Source organism: Rana temporaria, chromosome 5 (genome assembly GCF_905171775.1).
Source record: "Rana temporaria chromosome 5, aRanTem1.1, whole genome shotgun sequence".
Classification (NCBI taxonomy): Eukaryota; Metazoa; Chordata; class Amphibia; order Anura; family Ranidae; genus Rana; species Rana temporaria.
Genome location: NC_053493.1, coordinates 237,363,679 through 237,389,574, shown reverse-complemented (window position 1 = coordinate 237,389,574; position 25,896 = coordinate 237,363,679). Strand labels below are relative to the sequence as shown.

The window sequence follows — 25,896 nt, the reverse complement described above, 5'->3', positions numbered from 1 at the left end:
TCTTTGGATGCCATAATATACACCATGTTTGGAGGTCAAATGGTACTGCACATCACCCCAAAAACACCAGTGAAGCTTGGAGTTGGGAACATCATGGTGTGTGGCTGTTTTTCAGCATACGGTACTGGCAAACTTCATATTACTGAAGAAAGGATGAATGGAAAAATGTACCAAGACATTCTTGATGAAAATCTGCTGCCATCTACCAGGAGAATGAAGATAAAACAAGGGTGGACATTTCAGCAAGACAATAATCCCAAACAGAAAAAAGCCAAGGAAACTCTCAATTGGTTTCAAAGAAAGAAAATAAAGCTGCTAGAATGGCCCAGCCAATCATCTAACTTGAATTCAATAGAAAATCTATTGAAAGAACTAAAGATCAGAGTTCATAGAAGAGGCCCACAGAACCTTCAAGATTTGAAGACCGTTTGTGTGAAAGAATGAGCCAAAATCACACCTGAGCAATGACTGCGACTAGTTTCTCCATACAGGAGGCGTCTTGAAGCTGTCATTACCAACAAAGGATTTTGTACGAAGCATTAAATACATTTCAGTTAGTGCGTTTTTATACTTTTTTCGTGTCATTCCATTTTAATACACAGAATTTCATTTCTGATCTTATTTGCGTTGTTTTGGTTTCTTTGTATGTATGGATTGCATAGGTTGTTACCGACATGTGGTGAAAATTTCATGCCAAGAGCACCTTTACCACTAGCACCTGTCAGAAGTTTTTTCAACCTAATGCATAGGATACATTAAGATGAAAAAACACAAGGGTTTATAACCCCTTTAATGATGGGCAATATGCAACTTTCTTCAAGTGACTGCACACTGGCAAAAAATAAAGATGATGGGGCATCCCCTATGTAATCCCTACCACTTACAGCAAGCCTCAGATTTTTCCTAGTGTCCTTAGGTGATTGACCTCTCTCTGCTGAAAAAAGCATATCTTTCATGAGTAGGCTTCTCCTAAAATTATTTTATCAAGATTTGGGGTTGCACCATAGCCAAAGCAGCTGCAGCTTTCTGGGTGGAATCCTGGAGAAGATTTGGGGGGGAGGAGGGGCAGCATATAATTTTGCTTTGGGCACTTGATCCTGGATTGGATCCTGAAAACCCTTTGGTGGTATGCACGCAGTTGAAAAGCCAGCATGGGGCTGGTCCTTAAAGTGGGAGTAAACTCCCATGTATGATTTTTACCTATAGGTAAGCTTATAACAAGGCTAAATCATGTACCTAGCTGGCGGTCAGCTCCCGCTGTGATTTGACACAGCAGGAGACAATTTTTTAATTGAATATGTTTTATAGCAGAAAGTAAAAAAATACATATTTTTTTTGAAAATTGGGAATTTTTTGATAGCGCAAAAAAATAAAAACCGCAGAGGTGATCATATACCACCAAAAGAAAGCTCAATTTGTGGGGAAAAAAAGGACATACATTTTATTGGTGTACAGTCCATGTAATTGTCAGTTAAAATAACGCAGTGCTGTATCGCAAAAAATGGCCTGGTCACAAAGGGGGATAAATCTTCTGGGGCTGAAGTAGTTAAAGTGTTTTTGGGCTGATGATTAATATGGGCCTTACTTGGAAGCCACAAATAAAAATATACTGCACCTCCATATATTCTGCCACAATGACCAGTCTACAGTATGAGATGATAATTTTTTTCATTTTAATGATAACACCAAAAACTGCCTTTTTAAGTTAAGACCTCTTCTGTCCCAATTGAATGACAAATTATGTGAAATATACACACCAGGGCTGGAAATTGTAGTGGATTAGTCCCTTATGCCCTTTTAAAGAGGTTGTAAAGGTAAAAGTTTTTTCACCTTAGTGCATTAAGGTGAAAAAACTTCGGACAATACCGGCCTCCCCAGCCCCCCCGTTTACTTACCTGACCCCTCGAAAGTCCCGCGCCGTGAGCATCTTGGCCGGCTTCCCGGCTCATTCATTGGTCGATGAAGCAGCGCAGCCATTGGCTCGCACTGCTGTCAATCACAACCAGGGCCGGTACAAGGAAGGGGCGGATGCCCTGGGCGGTACAATTTGCGGGCGGCGCAGGTGAAGTGTCGACAGTGTGCTTCACTGTACACACTAGCCGGCGCCTGTACTGTAGTCATCTGTAACTTACTACTGTAATGTGCCGAGTGCGCTCCTACACCCGGCACAAGCCTACACAGTCCACACCAGCCATACCTGTCAGCGCTGCTCCTTCTCTCCCCCTATAAAGGGACTTTGTAGTCCCGACGGCGTGACATCACTCATGGCCAGAGGCGGGAGAGTAAAGAGCTGCTGCAGGAGGAGCCGCCAAGGAGGAACCAGCAGAAGTTCAGCAACAAAGTTCAGTGTATCGCCAGGACTTTTTTCACCTCTGGCAGCCTTCTCCTCTACTGGCTTTTCTGTGCTAGCTCTGGGCACTTACTGCTGCTGCCTTTGAGCCCTTGAGCACAATTCTGCTCCCAGCACTGTTAAGCTACAGAGGCAGCTTGTCCCTGCTTGCTGCTACTAGTGATACATTGCAGCACGGAGCCGAGGAGCTCTGAAACTCCTCCTCGACTCTGTGTTACAGCAGGCAGAGCTCTCTGTACTCTGCTGAATTAAGAAAAAAAAAGCCTGTGCATACCATAGAGACAGGTGGCCGTCAGAAGAGGTGAGGGGTTGCCAAAGCCTGAGGTTATGCAGAGAGGAGTGCACTGTAAAGGTGTGGGGGAGGGGGAATATGTGCTGAGAGAGGGAACAGTGAAGGGGGGGGGGGTAGCAGAGAGAAGAGCTGGGGGGATGTGTGCAGAGAGCAGATCTGGGGTGGATTTGTACAGAAAGGAGATCTGGGGGGATGTGTGCAGAGGAGGGGTCTGGAGGGATTTGTACATGAAGAAGATCTGGGGGATGTGTGCAAAGAGGGGATCTCTGGGGTGGATTTGTACAGAAAGGAGAGCTGGGGGGATGTGTGCAGAGGGGGGATCTGGAGGGATTTGTACAGAAAGAAGAGCTGGGGGGATGTGTGCAGAGGGGGGATCTGGAGGGATTTGTACAGAAAGGAGAGCTGGGGGGATGTGTGCAGAGTGGGGATCTGAAGGGATTTGTACAGAAAGGAGAGCTGGGGGGATGTGTACAGAGGGGGGATCTGGAGGGATTTGTACAGAAAGGATATCTGGGGGGATGTGTGCAGAGGGGGGGGAGGGTCTGGAGAGATTTGTACATGGAGAAGAGCTGGGGGATGTATGCATAGAGGGGATCTGGGGTGATTTGTACAGAAAGGAGAGCTGGGGGATGTGTGCAGAGAGGGGATCTGGGGTAATTTGTATAGAGAGGAGAGCTGAGGTGGATTTGTACAGAAAGGAGAGCTGCGGAATGTGTGCAGAGGGGGGATCTGGAGGGGATTTGTACATGGAGGAGATCTGGGGGGATGTGTGCAGAGGGGGGATCTGGAGGGATTTGTACATGGAGGAGAGCTGTGGGGATGTGTGCAGAGAGGGGATCTGGGGTGGATTTGTACAGAAAGGAGAGCTGGGGGGATGTGTATCACTGCTGCTGCCCTTGAGCACAATTCTGCTCCATAGAGACCGGTGGCCGTCAGAAGAGGTGAGGGATTGCCAAAGCCTGAGGTTGTGCAGAGAGGAGTGCACTGTAAAGGTGTGGGGGAAGGGAACTGTGAAAGGGGTGGTTAGCAGAGGGGAGAGCTGGTGGGATGTGTGCAGAGAGGAGGACTGGCTTCTAGGGTACTTTGTTTCAAAGTAGTGTAAGAAAATGAGACCCCCATGTAAAATACGGGGGGGGGGGGGGGAGCATACAGTAACTACCACTGTTAGGGGTAGCAGGGGAGAAAATGTTCCATTCTTGCAAAAGCCCTTTATAAGGGAGAAGTACCTTTTAGCAAGGGAATGGTTCTGAGTGGGCAAGAATACCTGCAGAAATCCCCAGAGAGGCACAGATAGTCACAATGGTGACAATGAACCGCGGGGGGGGGGGGGGGGGGGCGCGCAGTGGCAATGGCCGTCGGCTGTATTACGGGAGCCCGCCAGCAAGGATTTCACACAATGTGAGCTCCCTCGCATGAATGTGTGGAGTTCTTGCGGAGAGGGCCAGAGACAGCCGCCAAGGGACCCCAGAAGATGTGGATCGGGGTCACTCTGTGCAAAACTAGCTGCACAGTGGAGGTAAGTATAACATGTTTGTTATTTTTAAAAACTAAAAAAAAAATTCCTTTAAGACCTTAAACAATACATCCCTACATGCGGGGGCAGGTATGGGGTAAAGCTGTACAAATTGTGCAAGATTGGGACTAGCTACACACATGCATTTAGCATATATGAGGGTAAAGACTGCCTACTGCACACTCATAATTAAAAATTTGCGCACTGGCAAAATGTCTTAAATTGCACCAAATTGCCCAAAAATTTTCAACAAACTGGCAGGTGGATCAAGCCTTCCTTTTTTTCTAATACAAAGTCAAGGGTTTTTATTATGCAGCATGACAGCCTTATGCCTCGTACACACGGCCGGACTTTTCACGCCGCTGTGAGTCCGTCAGAAGTCCAACGTAAAGAAAGAGAACACGTTCTCTATCCAAGGTCCGTCGGACTTCCCGACAAAAAGTCAGATGGAGGCTACACACGGCCGGACTTTCAGAGAAAAAAAGCCCTTTGGACTTCTTTTCTCGGAAAGTACTGCCGTGTGTATGAGGCATTAGGCACCCTAAAAGGCAGTTGCTTGCATCCTAACAACCAATGATGTCTTCAATTGATAAGAAACACATCAGGTGCCTGCACAGTATCCTTGTTTGCCCCCTCTCTGGGATCACATTAGCTACATGAGGGAGCGAGACTGAAGAAGAGAAATGCTGGAATATTAGTCAATGCCAGTATGCAAAGGTATATTTGCATTGTAAAAATAAATCACCTCCAATATTGGATGTCCTATGTGTGTCATTACAATTTAGAATAAGGTGCTATGAATTCGAACATAGTTTGCTCTAGGGTGACATGATTTACGGTTTAGTAACACTGATCTAGATATAGGCCATTTTTGGGGGCAAATCTTGCTGCAAATTGCTGTTCTACTAAATATGTGTATTCCTGTGTACTTTTCAGTACAGGTGCTATATCAAATTTAGTTGGGGGATGAGAGAGTTACTTGCTCTCATCTATATTGATTTGCTAAATTTGGCTGTTGCCAGTTCTGGACTGTCCTGTGGGTCATTCTGCGCTCCAGGGATGTAGTTCCATCTCTGGATGGCAGGTGGCGTCAGAGGGGTCCAGGTGGAGCCGCTTCTCCCCAGCAGCCAATTAGAGGAGTTTTCCCTCGCGGAGCATGCTGGGGAGGGGTTTTTCTGTGGCGGAGGCCATTGCTCAGGGTTCTTTGCGGGTTCCTGGTTCCAGGTGCGGCACCCACCTTTAGGGTGTGCGCACATCACGGGCCCCGGCGATATGGCCTACCAGGCTGGTGGCGCACGTGCCACGCGGAGTTCCTGACTCTGGTCTCTCATGGCCCGGAGCAACTGATGCTGCAAAGGGACCCCAGTGATTGACTGGGTTCCCCATCCCTCATCGAGAAGATCCCAAGCAAGTTGTGCTGTTCGATGGGGAGTCGGTCTGAGGTGAACCCGGAGGCAGGTGATCCAACAGGGCTTAGACGAACCATTGGGGATCTGGGTGGCCGGACACTGACAGGTTGTATGCTGCAAACTGTTAAGTCGGTGACCCAAGGACAAGAAGTCCACCTGAGGGGAAATTCAGGCTAACTATCATCGGGGAGGATTCGCTCTAACATTTCATGTTCTTGTGTATTGGGCCTGTGGCAGAGGCCTCACTACTAATCCAAATTCCATTAGAGCCGGGTCTGTGGCAGAGACCTATTCTTCCCCAGAAGTTCTGAGTGACGCTCTGTGAGAGGGGTCTGTCCAGGGGCACTTTACCCACTCCGGCTGGAGTGGCGACGTGACAAGTGTAATTGTTGGAAGCAGGACTGCTTTCTCTATCCATAGCCTGAATCTGCGAAGTTTATTCTCTTTTCACCAACATATACTATCTACCTCGAGTTGACTGTTGGTCGTGTTGGACCAGAAATAAAGCATTGAAAACGTCAACCAACTGTCTGGACATTCCGTCATTGCTCTCACCACCATCATCACCCCTAGACACATCACAGAGGTAACATAATTATGCTGTCCCAAATCTAACCAGCGGCTCCTCCGGGGGTAGCGCTACATATGTTTCAATGCAGTTTTTTAAATACATACTAACCTTTTGTTTGTTCTGAAACCCAAGCATTGATTTCTTTTCTAGCAGCTTCATATGCAGTTAAGAAGTCAACGGTGCCTAGTTTTGCCTCATACAGATTTTGCAGCGAAGATAAAAATCCCTGGTAGGAAACAGCAATTTATTATGTTAAACTCTATTCAGGCATGTCATATGATCAATGACAATAATGGAATGTACTAGATCATGTAAAGCAAAGCACAAAACATTTTTTTCTTTTTTGATACATAGGACTCCATTTTCTGGCAAGACACTGCTCTGGACTGAGAACACAATTTATCTTCATTACATTGGTAAACATTTAGGAGCTCCAATTCCTGACGCTTAACCCCTTGCCGACCACTGCACAACTATATACTGTACGTCGGCAGAATGGCACGGCTGTGTATATAGACGTACCTGTATGTCCCCTTTAAGAAGTGGCATTGTGGGCGCACGCCCGCTGCAATCTCCGTGAATGTGACCGCGGGTCCCGCGGACTCGATGTCCACCGGGAGTCCCGCGATCATCCCACGGAGAGGAAGAACGGGGAAATGCTGGTGTAAACAAGCATTTCCCCATTCTTCCTAGTGACAGGACACGGATCACAGCTCCCTGTAATCGGGAGCAGTGATCAGTGTCGTGACACACGTAGCCCCTACAGTTAGAACGCATCCCTAGGACACACTTAACCCCTTCACTGCCAGTTACATTTACACAGTAATCAGTGCATTTTTATAGCACTGATCGCTGTATAAATGTGAATGGTTCCAAAACAGCGCCAAAAGTGTCCAATGTGTCCACCATAATGTCGCAGTCACTTCGCCGCCATTACTAATGAAAAAACTATTAATAAAAATGACATAAAACTATCCCCTATTTTGTAGACGCTATAACTTTTGCGCAAACCAATCAAATGCTTATTGCAAAAAAATGTACCAAAAATATGTAGAAGGTAGATTTATTATAGCAAAAAATTTTTTTTTTTTTTCAAAATTGTCGCTCTTTTTTTGTTTATAGCGCAAAAAAATAAAAACTGCAGAGGTGATAAAATACCACCAAAATAAAGCTCTATTTTTTTGGGAAAAAGGACGTCATCTTTGTTTGGGAGCCATGTTGCACGACCGCACAATTGTCAGTTAAAGCGACGCACTGCCGAATTGCAAAAGGTTCTGGTCTTTGGCCAGCCAAATGGTTTGGGCTAAAGTGGTTAAAGCAACCTGAATAGAAATATGGAAGCTGCCATTGGTTGCCTATTTGAAGTGCAGTCTCTGGCAAAGTCTTTTCTCTTTGTTTCACTACTTAAAACAGACTCTTAGCTAGATTCAGAAAGAGTTAAGCCGGCGTATAGTAGATACGCCGTCGTAACTCTGAATCTAAACCGTCATATATTTAAGTGTATTCTCAAAATGAGATACACTTAAATCTAGCTAAGATACGACGGCCTGCGCCGTCGTATCTTAACTTTCTATTTAGGCCGGCCACTAGGGGCGTGAACGCTGATTTACGCCTACAATGCATAAATCAGCGAGATACGCCTATTCACGAACGTATGCTTGCCCGTCGCAGTAAGGATACGCCATTTACGTAAGGCGTTTTCAGGCGTAAAGTTAGTCCAACAAAAAGCTGGCCTAGCCAATGTTAAGTATGGACGTCGGTCCTGCGTCGAATTTTGAAATTTTTATGTCGTTTGCGCAAGTCGTCCGTGAATGGGGCTGGGCGTAACTTACGTTCACGTCGAAACCAATAAGTCTTTGCGGCGTAATTTGGAGCATGCGCACTGGAATATGTCCACGGACGGCGCATGCGCCGTTCGTAAAAAACGTCAATCACGTCGGGTCACTATTCATTTGCATAAAACATGCCCACCTCTTCACAATTTGAATTAGGCGCGCTTAGGCCGGCATATTTACGCTATGCCGCCGTAAATTAGGACGCAAGTGCTTTGTGAATACAGCACTTGCCTCTCTAACTTACGGCAGCGTAGCGTAAATACGATACGCTACGCTGGCTCAAACATACGCCGCCCTACGTGAATCTAGCTATCTGTTACTGAATTTCTTAGACACCTACGCTAAAATGATCTAACACTATAACTTTCCTTTAGTTAAAGTGGATGTAAACCCAATTCATGAAATTTGAGCTAGGCACATATCGTAAAGTGTTTTGTTATCTCTCTTCAAAGAGCTAAGACCAGTTCCTCTGTTATCAGCCTGATAACTCCTGACAGATTCTCAGACACATCAGATAAAAGCACCCTGAAATTTGTGTCAGAGGACTTTGAAATAGATTAGCAGGCAGCTGGACATGTTACAAAATACCCCTGAGAGTCTCTGCCTAAGTGGAGAGGGGGTGTGTGCCTTTCCTCCAATCAGCTGTTTTAGCCATCTTGGCTGTATGCCCAGACACCACACTCTGTGTTAAACAGGAAGAGAAAATTTACTAACACGATCTGAACTTTCTAAACAGTATATAAAGCTGAAGACAGCAGATGTGGATGTAAAAATTATATAGGGAGATTTGTTTCATCCCTGTGTATCATTTGAGGCGGTTCACTTCACTGAGTATATGTAAGGGTTTACATCCACTTTAAAAGGTAGAAAACTATCTTATAAGCCAAGTCTCTATGCTCCTTCAAAACTGCCATCTACCTTTTAACTTCCACAAAGGCTGCCATTTTGGCGGTGACTATACTAGGACTGAAGGCAGTGCCTCACTCACCATATTATAAGAACAAAAGATGATCAGGACAGCCGCACTCCAATCCAACGTAACTTTAATGTGAAAAACTGGAAACAGGTACTACAAGTCACAGCAACGGAACCAAGGACAGCTTGACGTGTTTCACACTGAAGTTAGTGTGAAACGCGTCAACTGTCCTAGGTTCCGTTGCTGTGACTTGTAGTGTCTGTTTCCAGTTTTTTACATTAAAGTTACGTTGGATTGAAGTGCGGCTGTCCTGATAATCTTTTGCTCTTATCCAAGACTTCTATAGGTAGACAGCCATGCAGGGAAAGGCATTCAGCAAGACACCACATCTTCTTGTGTAGGATCGCTGTCTCCTATGGCACAGTCTTATAACCGTTTCTAATACAAGTTGTAACAAACTTCTGTACTTCCTCTACAATCACTTCTTGTAGATCTTCACTCATCCCAGTCTCTATCACTAGACTTGCCGATCCACTGGATCTCTTGAGCTCTTCCAACCTTCTTGCAGAGTATCTTCCTTAAGCTTCACCCCTCTGACCTGCTCAGTCCCTGGCTTGTCACACAAGGCTGTTCTGCAAGCGTCACCTCCGCTGGCTGGGTCCCTGTCTTGACACCTGCTGAAGTTTCCCAATTCTTCACCATCCCCGGTTGGGGAGAATACTGCTCCGGTACTTGCTTCAGCTACTCACTGTGGTCCCGTGTAATAAAGTGGTTCGCTTCTACCTCAGACTACGACAGGTTATCCGTCCGGCAGAACCATCACTTATGGTTGGACTGCAAGCCGCAGTCCCAACCCTATGCTGCTCTCTTGCTTCTGGATAAACCCTCAGACAGCATAGCAGCCAGATGTCCCCAGGATGGCCTAGCAGTCCAGGGCAGCACAACCCACGTCCACCCAGACAGCTGTCCAGGTGGCACCGAACCCAGATCACCCGACCTCACCCAAATATATAGGCTCTCCCAGCAGGCCAAGGGACCCAAGAAGATCCCTGCCCATTGGCTGGGATACCCTATCTATTCCTAATCTGTCCTTGCAATGCTCTTGTCTTATCTAATGTCACCATATACCCAGCCATCTAGTGACAGAAGAGAGAAGTGCAGCAATTCCAGAATTAGGGTGGAATAAATTGATCCCCTAACAATTAGCTAAGGCAACTATGCCTGGCAGGTAAATGTACTAGCAACCCTGCCTAAACATCAGGGTGCTAAACTGACTTGCCATAACAAGTTTTCTTATGGATAAATTGCAGATTTGGGGTTCTAAGCTAACTGCTGTATGCAACTGGCTACTCATGATGCAGCTGCATATGCGATGGTGTACGTAAATACTTTATGGACATATACAGCTCTTGCAACAATACTTTCAACACCGACAATCAATTCTGCTAGCATCATATGCAATTATTCCCCAGGGGCAGATTTTTTAGCAACCCTGGCACAGTTCACATCTGTCCTTTTAAATGCAGTTTGTGTTACTTGTCAGAAAATCCCAGATATGTTGAAATGTGAGATTTTTGCCACTTATGCTCACTTAGTAACAACAGCTGTAGCTTAAGTGCCATTGGTCTTACTCATCAAGGCCCCATGGAGACTCTAAAGGCTTTTCTTCCCCTCTTTCAACTGAACCGGCCAAGGTGATAAGTTCATACAACAGGCGGTTTGTAATACTAAAATTCCTGTACCACCTACACTAAAACAGTAACATTTTTAGAAACGCTACCAGGAAAATCAAGTCTGTGATATGATCTAACTGATACCCATCTTCTTTACAAGAATGATGTAACAAGCAATTATATGCAGTAGTCTTTGCCAGCCGGTCACATTTCAGCTAGAGCAGTGCTAAATCACACCTGTTTGGTTCCTATGGGTAACTGAATTGTGCCTTTTCTCCTTTACTGTGATAGCCTGCTGATATTATGATAAAAGATTGACAAACAGTCCAATCAAAGTATAAACTAATAATTACAAATACTAATTTCATTGTTATCCGGGGGAAAGAGAATACTCACAGGTAAGAAGTCAAATGTCTTTTCACCAAATAGTCTGTTAGCAAGATTCAGTGTATATGAAGAACCAGATTTCTTATTAATCTGAGCATTCAGTGTTTGGAAATTGGAATGGACATCTTTTACAGCGTCAAAATGTAAAACCTATATATAAAAAGAACAAATAAAAATGATGACTGAACCCTTAACGTTAATTTATCTGGTAAAATAATCACATTTCACAAGAAACAGACATGTATGCAAAGACTGCCGGCTGTCCATAAAAATTACTTCATAATAAAGATTTTCTCTCGGCTGCATTCCTTCAGCTACGAGAACACTGATCAGCTGTGATTGGCTACAGCTGATTACATGGTACAGGGAGATGCTGCTTGGTCCTGTACCATGTGATCACACTGTCCAATCACAGAGTTCAACCACCCTTACTACTGGCCACCCTTACTACCCTTATTACTGGCCATGTGATTGTTAAGATTGGTCACAATTATCACATGTTACCAAGGCAGAGCACCACCAATCAGTACACAGATCGGCGATCTGCTGTGTCCCATGGCGCAGTCATGCTGATGCGCCCCCCCTAGGGGCACGCATCAGCACACATTTCCGAGAGAATGTACAGGTACGTCCACTCAAAACGGTACTTGTCCCACCGGCTATTTATTTACAGTGGCTGGGTCGGAAGTGGTTAAGGATTGTTGTTCTGGTTGTGTTAAATTAAGTTGTGTTACGTATGTTTGATTGTTTAGTTTCTTGAATGTACAAGCTTCTGTCTCAATGTTTTGCTGGGCTTGAAAGGTTAAAGGGCTAGTTCAACTTTTCAGAAAAAATGAAAAGGTGAACACCATACACCCTTCCCACTCCCTGGTCCCTGCTGTACTTGCCTCTATTGGTGTTAAGCTCTTTAACCCTCTAACATCTAACACACAGTCCAAAAGGGTAATTTGACATTTGTATAAAATTTTGGGTGCAAAGTGCACGTGAAAAGGCTGACTTTCAGTTTGGCAGGTTTGTAGAATGTAAATGCAATATTTACTATCTAATAAAATGATGTTAGAATATAATATGAGATGAGTATACAGTTTAGTCACTACATGTTTAGCCTAATTGGGCAACATTCCACTGGTTTGCAGGGTAGATTATTTTCTGATTCCACAAAATGTCAGCCGGAAAGTCACAGAGGTCAGTGACTCAGAGTACTGAAGTAAGATGGTCAACTTGATAGCCAGCGTAGTATAGTGCATGCATATTCTAAGAGAATGGAATTAGGGCTCAAACTTTTGCCAACCCCCCCCCCCCCCCCCCCCAAAAGACACAAGTTAAAAAAGGCAGTGGAACAGGTTTGCATAATTAAGCCTTCAACAGAATATACTCATCTTTCATTCACTTTTTCTTTTTGTTTTCAAAAAAGTTTTATTTGGAAGACAAGTAAAATAGTACAATACAATGCATTGGGATAGGGATGGTACAAGAAATGCAACACAATGAGATGAGGGTAGCGGCGGAAGAGGTATGCCAAGGGGGGAGGTAACATCTTGTGTACATAATCAAGAGGAGAATAATACATTAGAGGCAAGGCATATATACGAAATAAGCATAGATTCAGCCGGACAAGTGAAAAAGCGGATATTGCACATATCAAATATTTTAAGAGGATGGGGATATTTTTCAGGGTGGCATAGACCAATAGAGCCATTTGTTGGAGAAAATATGCATGCTATCATATAAAGTGTGGTGGATTCTTTCTGAGAGTCTGATTCCATTCTAGATAACACTTGGGGCCATGGGAGGTTTTGAGATTTCCAGTTACAGGCGATCATCCACTGTATAGCACTGATGAATGAATGAATCAATCTGTTACATGGAGGGGGAACATCTGGGGCCGTGGAATAGAGTAGACATATTTGTGGTGTAAGAGATTTTTTTCTTGAGGATAATTTCAAGTCTATTTACCAGTTCTAGCCATATGGGTTTCAATAGATTACATTTCCAAAAAATGTGGAAGTAGTTGCCAACCTCGGGGCAACCTCTGAAGCAGTTCGGGGAGGTATTAGGGTAGAAGGAGTGAATTTTAGCCGGGGTCATGTACCATCTGGTGAAAATTTTTAAAGGGGTTTCTCTGAAGGCGGCCGCACGATTACTTTTTCTAAGATTCTCATAACGGACCACTGGTCAACTGGGAAGAAGCAATTAAGTTCTAGTTCCCAGCGTTGCATTGGGCCTGATTTATCTGGTTGAAAGAAGGAGTTTAGGAAGTTGTAGAAGGTAGATATTAAGCCTTTGTCCCTAGGGCAGGAGGAACAGACATGTTCAATTCATTCACTTTTTCAATGCACCAGTCTGCTGTGTGGAACAATGCTTCTGGGGCAAAGCACAAACTCACATTAAAGAGAGTGAGCTCAGCAATGACAGCCCTCATGTGTATTACAGGTTACATTTATTGCATCACTGCACTTCTAAAACAAACTGGCTTTTATAATATATCCAGGCACACCTAGAAATCTTGCAAATATAGATGCTTGCCCCTAGTTTTTCTTTGTGTTTCTTTCTAGAGCTGTCATCACAGGAATCAAATAGGAATTCAGAATAGTCTTCCTGGTTATGCTAAGACTTGGTCTGCAGTTACAGTGCAGGCTGTAGATTGATTGATTGTAAACAATACAATGTTACCTTGGCCTGAACATCTGATGACAGAAAAAATTGGTGGTAATGGGATGCAATGTTGCTTGGTACCCCTGGATGCTCCCAAGTTCACATTTAGGAACAGGTTACATGTTCCTAAGCACACTCACATTGGCCTGGACTTATGTTATCAGATGCTCAGGCCAACATAAACATTGCATTGTTTACATTCAGTCTACAGAGTCCCATCCCCTGTGACATTGGGTTTGGGTTCATCTCCCCCATAGCCACTGTCACATTTAAAACTGGCCCACTGCCCACATCACTGCATAATTCATTCACCAATATCTGTGATGGAATAAACCTAAAGCCCCATCTGTCACTGTGGCAGACAGACTTGCAGTTTTCAATGGACTACTAGGAGATTCATGTTCTTTTTTTGCTGTTGGAGCATAAAAGAGTACCCGGTGGGACTGGTGTCACTTGACATATGCTTTAAAAAGTCACCAAACTTTCTTTAAAAACCAGCAGCTACAAATACTGCAGCTGCTGACTGCAGACTGCAGCTGCCCCCGCCCGTCATCCTCGGTGAGGGAATCAGGAAGTGAAGCGTTGCAGCTTCATTGCCCGATTCCCTACTGCGCATGCGCAAGTAGCGTGGCGCGCCCTCATTGGTCCCCATTCTCTCCTGTGACCAGTGTGTTTCCCAGGAGACAGTGGGGGGGGAGTGGCTTCAATGGAGGCTGACCTGTCTCCTGCCTGAGCTTAGGATTGATAATTGACAGACTTTCCAGGCTGCTTGGGCAGGGTAAAATTGTAGATTCACAAAACTTTTTGTTCTTTTATATAATCCTGGCAGTCCCATTGCTCAAGCGGAGAAAGTATTGTCTTACAATTCGACACTAATAAATAATACAAGTAAATAATTGGACCTCAACCATTTTACAAAACATTTTATTAGTATTTCATTGATTAGAAAATATCAGATTGCAGGACTGAGTTATGTGACCAGGCAGTGTCTAAACAACTTGGGTGTCTCTACAAGTCAACTCAACTGCAAACTTTCATAAAATATGATCTAGGCAAGGTGGCCAGAAAGGGTGCAGCCTGGGAGCAACCATCTTTTGGTAAACACTCCCAACAGCACAAATTGCTATTTATTTTGGAACGCCTGCAATGTTAAAGGAAGCCAAGCCAAATTCACCTTTGAATTTCCATATCTATATAGTACATACTTGTTCTGTTAGCAATCCTAGCCAAGTACAAAGAACACCAGGTGTAACACATTTACAACTGTAATAAAGTACATATCTCCCTGCAGGAAGGATTACGTTCATTTTTATAGAGTGACTCAGTCTAGGACCTTCCCATACTGATAAGACCTATTATCTTCTTGGTAGTTTGGATTGTCAGAGGTACTTGACCTATGATAACATCAAATTTTGCAATAAGAGCCAACCATTGTGCAAAGATGTAAAGTTTTATCAGGTATTGTTACTTGTTGTATTCTGTTAAACTGTATGGACAATCTAATATTCACATAAGCTATTAATGTAAGAATACTGATTAAGAGAACCCTATACTAAAATAAATATACAGGCTGTCATTATCAACCTCTCCTTTTAGAAAATGCCAATTGCAGGACTTCACCCTGACCCTGCCCTCACTGACTGCATACTTATTCTGGGTCTATAACTGAAAGTATTAGGGCAGAAACAGTACGGCAGCTAGAATTTTCAGAAAGAAGTCAGCAATGGCAGCCTGCAATTGTAACTCGATACAGATCTTGCTGTTATTGTGTTTAAAAAAATAAATATATATGTTTGAAAGAAATGATCTAATTTAATTGGTATTCAACCAGTAGATTTATCTATGGCTCTTTGTAACTCTGATGTTAAATCAACCCAGCCTTTCAAAATATACACTGTTAAAATGAATTAAAGGAACACTTTTGAATCAGAACTCCTGGGATATTGATCTGGTCAGTTAAGTAGCAGAGGTGGAGGGGTGTATACAGAGGGGGTTGTTTATTGAAATTAACAACAGGTGCACTAGATGGGCAACAATGAGACTACCTCCAAAACAGCAATGTTTTTTCAGGTGGAGGTGTCTGACATTTTTTTTCCCTACTCATCTTTTCTGACTGTTTTTCACTAGTTTTGCATTTGGCTAGGGTCAGTGTCACTACTGGTAGCATGAGGCGATACTTGGACCCTATAAAGTTTGCACAGGCAGTACAACTCCTCCAGCATGGCACATCAATACGTGTCATTGCCAGAAGGTTTACTGTGTCTCCCAGCACAGTCTCAAGAGCATGGAGGAGATTCCAGGAGACAGGCAGTTACTCTAGGAGAGCTGGACAGAGCCGTAGAAGGTCCTTAACCCACCAGCAGGACCGGTATCTGCTCCTTTATGCAAGGAGGAACAGGATGAGCACTGCCAGAGCCCTAAAAAAATGACCTCCAGCAGGTCAGGTGTGAATGTCTCTGACCAAACAATCAGAAACAGACTTCATGGGGGTGGCCTGAGGGCCCGACGTCCTCTAGTGTGCTCTGTGCCCACTGCCGGACACTGTGGAGCTCGATTGGCATTTTCCATTGAACACCAGAATTGCCCTGTCTGCCACTGGTGCCCCATGCTTTTCACAGATGAGAGCAGGTTCACCCTGAGCATATGTGACAGACATGAAAGGGTCTGGAGAAGCCGCGGAGAACTTTATGCTGCCTGTAACATCGTTCAGCATGACCAGTTTGGTGGTGGGTCAGTGATGGTTTGGGGAGGCATATCCATGGAGGGACGCACAGACCTCTACAGGCTACACCCTGACTGCCATTCGATATCGGGATGAAATCCATGGACCCGCTGTCAGACCCTACGCTGGTGCAGTGGGTCCTGGGTTCCTCCTGGTGCACGACAATGCCCGGCCTCATGTGGCGAGAGAATGCAGCCAGTTCCTGTAGGATGAAGAAATTGATACCACTGAATGGCCCCCACGCTCACCTGACCTAAATCCAAAAAAACACCTCTGGGACAATATGTTTCAGTCCATCCGGTGCCGCCAGGTTGTACCTCAGTCTTTTCAGGAGCTCAGTGATGCTCTGGTCCAGATCTGGAAGGAAATACCCCAGGACACCATCCGTCGCCTCATTAGGAGCATGCCCTGATGTTGTCAGGCATGCATACAAGCACTTGGGGGGCCATACAAACTACTGAGGACCATTTTGAGTTGTTGCAATGAAATTTCAGCAAAATGGACTAGCTTGCTGCATAATTTTTTCATTTCCATCAAACGTTGTGCCATCCTTTCATTCCTAACACATTACCCAGTCCATATCAGTATATATATCCAGCATGAGATTTTTGCCCTTTGAGATCTGATATGTTTTCAAAGTGTTCCTTTAATTCTTTTGAGCAGTGTACTTACAGCAAGCATGTGCTTTACACATGCAGTGCAAAGCAGCAGGTTTTCCTAACCCCCCTCCCTGGCAACTCACCCATCTATCACATTCTGCAATGGGGAGTAATGGTATGAGCCAATACTTCCAATGTAAAAAGGTGTGTGAATTGTGTCCTTTGCTCTTATGCGAGGTGAAAGGGGCTTCTCCCCTATGTAAGCTTTCACACGGCTTCCTTTCCTTACTCATGGCAGCTGAATGTAGTGTGTAGTGGTGTAGTGTAGTGGTGGGGAAATGACGGAAAGGAGGGGAGTATTTGCTGCTGGGAAGTGTGCATTAAATAAAGCTGGTTCCTTTGCTCTGCATGGGAACATAACATAATATTACAGGCATAAAGAAAACACAATATAGATCTGCATTGCATATCTACTGCATGAACCCTCACAATATTATAATTAATCAAAATCTTACTAAAACTGTAAACTGCGCTAAAGGTATATAATAATTTATTGGAGCAGAGCAGCACACAAACCATGAGATATAGGCATAGTCAGTCACCACATGTTGCACTTACCCCAACCACAAAATAATGTTAAAAAGTAAAAAATTAACCAAATAATAATTATAAAGACAAACAATTCAAGTCCAATGTAAAAAAAAAATCCAAGTTGACTAAGTGAAGAGTGATCCAGAAAATGTAATATGGACAATATCCCCATGGTAACAATTAAATGAACATGCTTTATAAGTAGATGGCACACCTAATAGTATCCAGAAAGGCTTATCGAATAGCCTTATCAGATGCTCCGAAAGATGTCAGGTGTGACAAAACGCATTGGGGTTGAGCCTGCCGTGACGTCATTGTGTTGCTGGATGTTTACGCGCAGCCATTTTGCCTATCGGCCAGAATTTATGTATTGAATGCCAATTTATTCTTTTTTAAATGTGAAGGTTATACTTTTAATATTTAAAAAAAAATGTTTTATTGGTACACACTATGTAGAACTTTTATCTTTTGGTATGAATGCATATGATCCTGTGATCGAGAGTTAAGCCTTTGAGGATACTATTAGGCGTAGGACTTTGTGACATCTTCTTTCAAAGCACCTTTTTCATTTAATTGTTACCATGGAGGATATCTTCCACATCACATTTTCTGGATCACTCTTCACTTGTCCTTTTTAACTTGGATTTTTTCACATTGGACTTGTGGATTGTTTTATGATTAATTTGAATTTTTTTCACATCATTTTGTGGTTGGGGTTAGTGCAACATGTGATTGTTATTATAAATAACCTCTAAAACAGGGATATGCTATTAGCGGACCTCCAGCTGTTGTAGAACTACAAGTCCCATGAGGCATAGCAAGACTGACAGCCACAAGCGTGACACCCAAAGGGAGAGGCATGATGGGACTTGTAGTTTTGCAACAGCTGGAGGTCCACTAATTGTATATCCCTGCTTTAAAACATTTAGCATAGTTTGAGATTTCATACAGTATAAATGAATGCCATTACATAAATTAACTTCTGTTATTCTTAATCAGGATGTTAATACTAACCTTTAATACTTGTTCGGCTGTTTTACCTTTAGCTCCTATGGAAATCATGGCCAATGCAGCTGAGATACTTAATGGAGAGAAGAAAATATTCCCTGTGGGGTTACATTCACTTAATTTTCTGAATAAATCAAGTGAAAAGGTAGTGTTCGCAGAAGTCAGTGCATCCATTTTGGTTCCTGTAAAGACAATATAGCATTATGATTAGTTTATGTATTATCCGTTATCTCAAATGTACTAAATACCATTTGTGGAATCCGGTCAAAATAATTTTTTAGCCTTTAAGTAATAAAGAGTAACTACGTTAGTTAACCTCTGTCATATTTGCAATTACGGTATTTGGTAAGGCTGTAATTTACTTAAATAACCAAGCCAGGAGGAAAGAGTAAGGACTGATCTAGGAAATATACGAGTACTTTATTATTATGGTGAGGGTTCTGATGCTGATATTCGATTATGAAAGGGTTGTGCTTACTTAAAGTTAGGGTTACTGTTAAGCTTACAGAGAGGGTTAGCGTTAAAGCGGTTGTATAGTCAAAAATGTCACTTTATATGTATTAGTTCATGTCATTATTTTAAATAGTTTGCAAGTAGACTTTCTTTTTTACCTGTATACTTTACTTATCGCTGTATTCTCGAGTGGGGACGTGTACCGCGCATGCGCCGGATCCCCGTTTAATCGGGCAAGCTGAGCCTCTGGCGGAAAAATTATTTGTTCATGTCAGGGCTGCGTCATTTCCTCATGTAGACGTTAGCCCCCAACATCCTGCGATGCTTCGGCCACATTTCCCACCTAGGGCATGATGGTCATCACGTGACCTAAACGTCACACAGTACAAGAGGCTTAAAAAAATGTGACCGCAGTGTGCACGTGCAGGATTTCTAAAACAGGAAGGAACTGTGGGCGGAAATTATCACTGTATAAAACGCGGAAGACCACAACAGATATGGCGCGGGTTACTGCAGAAATGACTCTTAATACAGTAAGACTAGTAATGAGATTTATTATATAGGGATCAATCGATGTAGAAATACAAGGTCTTTAAGAATATGTAAATAGTTTGGATAGTACTGGAGGGTTTACTACCGCTTTAAGGTTTACAGGCAGCGTGTATGGTGGCCCTTAGGGTAGAAAATCTATCGGCCCCAAAAATCCAATCTCTCAGCACTGTAAGCTGACATATCTTGAAAATAAAGCCAACTGAAATAGTTTCAAAATATCTGCATGATGAGAAATGCTTAAATGCTTTCCATCATTAGGGGGGCCACATACACTAAAAACTCTTGTATGAATTTACCTTAAAAAAAGCTTGTCATGAGAGGATCATGGAAGCAACTAGTGCCGACAGTTAATTCTGAAAATGCTAGTTGCCTGACTGTCAGGCAATGTACGCGAATAGTCGTAGCTGTACATTGGCCCTTTAAATGTCTATAGCAAGCATACGCCCGCTGCACGGCGGGGGAGCCGATGCGTGTGTCCAGCGGTCACGATGACCACCGAACAGGCATGAGAGCCAGAACTGGGATTTGTGTGTGTGTGTGTGTGTGTGTGTGTAAACACACAAATTCCTGTTCTCTGAGGAGAGGAGAGGCAGATCGTCTGCTCCTACTAGCTAGGAACAACGATATAGCTCCTCCTCTAGTCAGTTCGATCCCCATACAGTTAGAAACACAAACGAGGGAACACATTTAATCGCCCCCTAGTGTTAACCCCTTCCCTGCCAGTGACATTTATACAGTAACCAGTGCATTTTTATAGCACTGCTCGCTGTATAAAAGTCAGTGGTCCCAAAAATGTGTCAAAAGTGTCTGATCTGTCCGCCACAATATCGCAGTACCGCTTAAAAAAAAAAAAAAAAAAAAATCGCTGGTCACTGCCATTACTATTAAAAAAATGGCATAAATCTATCCCATGGTTTGTAGACGCTATAACTTTTGAGCAAACCAATCAATATACGCTTATTACTATTTTTTTTACCAAAAATATGTAGAAGAATATATATTGGCCAAAACCGATGAAGAAATTCAATTTATAAAAACATTTTTGGGGGATATTTATTACAGAAAAAAGGTAAAAAAAATAGATTTTTTCAAAATTGTCACTTTTTTTTTGTTTATAGCGCAAAAAATAGAACCTGCAGAGGTGATCAAATACCACCAAAAGAAAGCTTGATTTGTGGGGGGGGGGGAAAAAGGACACCAATTTTGTTTGGGTACAGCATCGCACGACTGACAATTGTCAGTTAAAGCGTTGCAGTGCCGTATCACAAAAAATGGCCTGGTCATTAAGCAGGCTAATCTTCTGGTCTGTAAGTGGTTAAAGTATGTAAACCAGAAGATCCACATAACAGCCAGACAGCAATATTTTCTGAAATTAGGCAATAAAACTGTAAGAAAACTGCTAATTCACACTTGGTGCGTACACGTGCACGCTTTCCCGGACAACAACGGACTTTCGGAACGCCAGTGCGCATGCGCGATGAATGGCGTGCACGAGCAGGAGTGTGTCCCTAACCTGCCAGTGGATTGGAGTTCCTCTTTAAAACCAGCCATCTTCTGAGCTTCATCCCAGCTCCTTACCTGCTCCCACAAATTCTGCAAGCAATGTTCCCTGGCACTCGTGTTCCTCCTGTCCCTAACCACCATCTGTTCCACCTTCAGTGGGGCTTGGGTAGGAGATACAAGGGAGGCCGACCCCGTCATATCAGACTCCTACCTGCTACGTGACAAAAACAACATAGGCCCACTTTACATGGGCATTGTCAGTGCGGAAAAAACAGGAGGTTGAGGCGCATTTTTAACTTGCCTTAGCCTCCTGACAAACTCAGGCTGCTGAACAGCCCCATATGCATTGCTGCGTCTTTAAACCTGTACTACGTGGTGCTGCAAAAAAAGAAAAAATAGAGCATGTTGTGTTCAGCAAATCAGCAGGTGATACAGCCCACCACCGTGCCCCATAGAGGTGAATGGTGCCATACTGCAACTGCGTACATTGGACCTCATTGTGGCTTAGTGAAGAGGAGTGTCAGTGGGAAATCCCTCTTTGAACAAGCATGTGGGAGGTGGCATATCTCTTTCTGATTTCCTGGTAATAGTGGGCAAGCTACAGCTGACAACATAACCCACCATGAATCACAGGTCAGCAGCTAGGTTCATGTAAAAGAGGCCTTATTGCTACGTGTGAATATATGTTGAACTGCAGTATATTAATAGGCACATTATTTCTGGTGATCTGGTCAGCAACAAAAAGAATACTACATATAATGGCCTCTTACTCACAAGTGTAGGGCTCACAAAGCAACTTTGCCTTACATTTCAGTACCACAGAAGTATACAATCGAAGCCATATGTTGTGGCATGGTGCATTTCTATATGGGGCCATACAAAATATAAACCTGAAAACAAAAATTGCACATACATGCGGTTTGAAGCAACAATATGTCGATCCCATTCCGGTTCTTAAGCAAACATTACATTTTTTTACTGCTATGCTGTGTGGTTAGGATGAGCACTAACCGAGAGATCAAAATCAATTCATTCAAAAATGAAAGAAAGCCTTTTTGGGTGACGTTCCATGTTAGGCAGTCATATAAATAATACTTTGTTCTAGCCTGCTTTGACACTTTTTGCAAACAAAATTTGAAACCGAGATGCCTTACCCTTTGTATTTTTTCCAGGCTTCTGAAAAGCTTTCAGCTGTATATTTCACAGAGCTGGGCGGTGACGGGATGTTGCTGCAGCTTTTTCCCACTGATTGTGAAACTAACAAGACAGCGTAAGAGGAGAAAGCAGAAAGGGGAGGGATTTCAGCTAGAGAGAGACATTTACAGTGCATAGGATTTCTTAAGTGAAAATACAAATTATGTAGCGGTATGAAATTTAAGGACATTTATGAATGCAAAAAAAAAAGAAAAAGGACTATAAAAGATTAGTATTAAATGGCACTTTCAAAACAAGATGGTTACGGAGTCCTACTGCCACTATAGGCTGACACTTAACCCCTTCACTTTTTATAAAGCTGGTATCATTCTTGTGTTACAGAGGTAGCTGACAAATGACCTGGATCCTGCTGGACTGCCTGTGATCCATCTGTCCTCATATATTAGATGTAACAGCAAATGCTGCTCTCCAGTCCCCTATCAAGCCTCTTCATCAGTGTGGCGCCCAGTAAGTGCTTGCTCTTCTGCCCGTCTTATCTTTCTATCAGCAACACATGGCCCCTGAAAACCCATCTCTCCTACTAAGACCCCTTTATCAGCTCAAGGAAGTTTTTTTTCCACAAACTTTCCTTGCTTGATACATGGGAATGTGTACATACACACAGAATCATAACATATACAGTACTTCACTACACCACCACATTTTTCTTTTGTGGGCCACCAGTTTTTCAAACTTCCCTAGGTGCTAAAATCACATACTCAGTTCTTCTTTGTAGAGCCATTGTTTATACAAATCAGGGGTACGGGATGGCACCAAGACCATGGCAGTCAGGAAATTCAGAGTGATGTGTCCCTGCATTGGCTATTGTTTGACTTGTAAATAACACTGCTGTTTGAATAATTCCATGAAAACATAATTCAAGTTTACCATTTGTAAGTAAAGTTTGATCATTCAGGAAGCGAAAGCAAGATACAGTTTACCATTTACCTGAACACACCCTTAATGTGTTCCAAAGAACAAAAATGTAATAAATTGCAGTTTAACAAAAAATAGGATTTTTGTACTCCCAGCATCATCCTTGACTTGTGGGTATTAGCCTTCAACCAGGAGTGGACTAGGCAGAAACTTGTTAGAAGTGTTAATCACATCAATCACTGTACAGTACTGCCCTGTACCCAGAGGGGGCGGTCCCTCTGGGTACAACTCCTCTCCCTGCATCTTGCAGCTCATTTCTTTAAAAAGCAGTACAAACATAGAAAAAGGAGGGGTGGGTGCTGTGTCCGTCCATGAACTCAGAGAAAAGGATTTTACGGTGAGTACTATTTTCTCTTCCATTCATGGACGGACACAGCATCATTCTTGACTTGTGGGACGTCCCCAAGCAGTGTAAAAAAACGAGGGGTGGGACAAACAGCATTAATGCAAACTTCACCCCAAAAAAAGAGCTTCTCAACGGAGTAGTTGCAACCTTTAAACGGCCGCCTGCCAAACCTTGCGGCCAAAGGAAGCATCCAAGATGCACTCACATCAACCTTGTAAAATTTAGTGAAGGTGTGAACGGACGACACACTTGGGAAACAGACGCCTGATATCGGAAAGCCCACGAGGCACCTATTGCCCTGGTCGAATGCGCCGTGACAGGAAAGGGGAATGCCCGCCCCTTTATGGCATAAGCCTGAATAACGATCTGTCTGATCCACCTAGAGATGGTGGTCGACGAGATTGCCAGGCCCTTCTTAGGGCCAGCTACCAAAACAAACAGTGAGTCCGACCTCTGGAACGGAGCAGTAGCAGACAATTACACTTGCAGAGCTTGGACAGCGTCCAAGGAATGCAACGCGGCCTCCTTAGGGTGCGATGGATGAGGACACAAAGATGGAAGTACAATGTCCTCATTGGGATGGAAAGCCGAGACGACCTTAGGAAAAAATTAAGGCTGCAGACGCAGCACCACCTTATCTTTATGGAAGATCAGATATGGAGCCTTGCCGGACAAGGCCGCCAGCTCAGAAACCCGTCTAACCGATGTAACCGCCACCAAAAAGGCTACTTTCTGAGAAAGTGTCAACAAGGGAATCTCCCTAATATTCTCAAACGGTGAGTTCTGAAGCACTGAGAAGACCAGATTCAAACGGAGGTAGTGAAGGATGGACCGGAGGGGCCACATGCCGAACCCCCTGCACAAACAAACTCACCAGAGAGTGAGCCGCCAAGGGTCGTTGAAAGAAGACAGCCAGGGCAGAAATCTGCCCCTTAATCGTACTTAAGGCAAGCTTTTGGTCCACCCCACGCTGCAAAAACCTCACACATGGTTATGTAGGCCTTCCAAGTGCGATGGTAAATCTTCCTAGAGGACGTCTTCCGTGCCCTCAGCATGGTAGAAATCACCGAAGCCGACAGGCCCCAGTCTCTTAACACCTTGCCTTCAACAGCCAGCGACTATAAAGCAGGATGAAGTATGGGACCTTGCGACAGCAGGTCCTCTCGCAGCGGTAGACGCCAAGGAATGTCTGCTACTAGACATACTAGGTCGGCGTACCAGGGACGCCGAGGCCAATCCGGAGCAATTAGGATCATTGGAATCCCCTCGGCCTCCACTTTGCGAAGCAGAAGAGGAAGAAGCTTCAGGGGAGGGAAGGCATAGATTAGCCGATACTGGCCCCATGGCGCCACCAATGCATCTGTTGCGTCCGCCCAGGGGTCTTTTGACCTGGCCCACAAACCTCAACACCTTCCGATTGAGTCAAGAAGCCAGTAGATCCACGCCTGGTGTGCCCCATCTCAGGCACAGGAGTTGAAACACATCCAGGTGCAGGGACCATTTTCCCTGGTCCAGCATCTGGCGACTCAGGTAGTCTGCTTGCCAGTTTGCCATGCCCGGAATGTATACGGCGATAGAGCCGGTACACTCCGCTCTGCCCGCCTCAGGATGTGAGCGACCTCTGACGCAGCAGCCGAGCTTCTTGTTCCTCCTTGATGGTTGACATACGCCACTGCCGTGGCGTTGTCCGACTGGTTGCCCATGTAGCCTCGAGACCACGCGGAGAGGGAAAGCCTGATTGCCCGAAGTTCCAAGACATCAGCGAGGCTGGATTCTTCCGGAGTCCAGCGACCCTGGGCCGACTGAACCCCCCAGACTCCCCCCCCAACCGGCAAGGCTGGCGTCCATCGTGATCACCGTCCAGTGGAAAGGAAGGAACGACTTCCCGGACAGAAGTGCCGGTGATGTCAGCCACCAAACTAGAAAGGGCCTGGCCAGGTGGCTCACCCGGATTTGACAATCCAGGGATGATGGGCGCTTGTCCCATCTGGACAGAATTTCCCTCTGCAATACTCAAGTGTGGAATTGAGCATACGGTGACCACCTCAAAGGAGGCAACCATGAGACCCAGGACTTGCATACAGAAGCGGGTCTTAGAAGCAGGTCGTCCAAGTAGCCCACGATAGCAATGTCATGCTGTCTCAACAGGGCCAGAACTCTTGGTGCCAACGCCAGGCCAAAAGGGAAAGCCACAAATTGATAGTGATCCTCCCCGACCGCAAAGCGTAAAAAAACTGATGCCTGGTGCACACGGAGACATGCAAGTATGCTCACCCCGTGTCCCAGCAGTTCCTGAACTGCCCCAAACAGGGCTTCCGGATGGGTCGGGGGAAGCTGGAGGTTGGAGGGGAAAAATCTGTTTAGGGGGCAAGAGAGGAACTCTATCTTGTA

The 25,896-nt window shown here is 44.3% G+C and overlaps 1 protein-coding gene across 1 annotated transcript in view; it reads right to left on the bottom strand.

The window, feature by feature from the left end:
- Nucleotides 1–22,294, bottom strand: part of LOC120940646 (leukocyte elastase inhibitor-like) — a 33,406-nt gene extending 11,112 nt beyond the window's left edge. Inside the window, exons 1-4 of the mRNA XM_040353624.1 lie at nt 22,184–22,294; nt 18,528–18,703; nt 10,956–11,096; nt 6,244–6,361 (exon numbers count right to left, since the gene is read on the bottom strand). Of these exons, the coding sequence (XP_040209558.1) occupies nt 6,244–6,361; nt 10,956–11,096; nt 18,528–18,695 (427 nt within the window). The 5' untranslated portion in view covers nt 18,696–18,703; nt 22,184–22,294. The remainder of the gene's footprint in view (nt 1–6,243; nt 6,362–10,955; nt 11,097–18,527; nt 18,704–22,183) is intronic.
- Nucleotides 22,295–25,896: the final 3,602 nt, after the last annotated feature.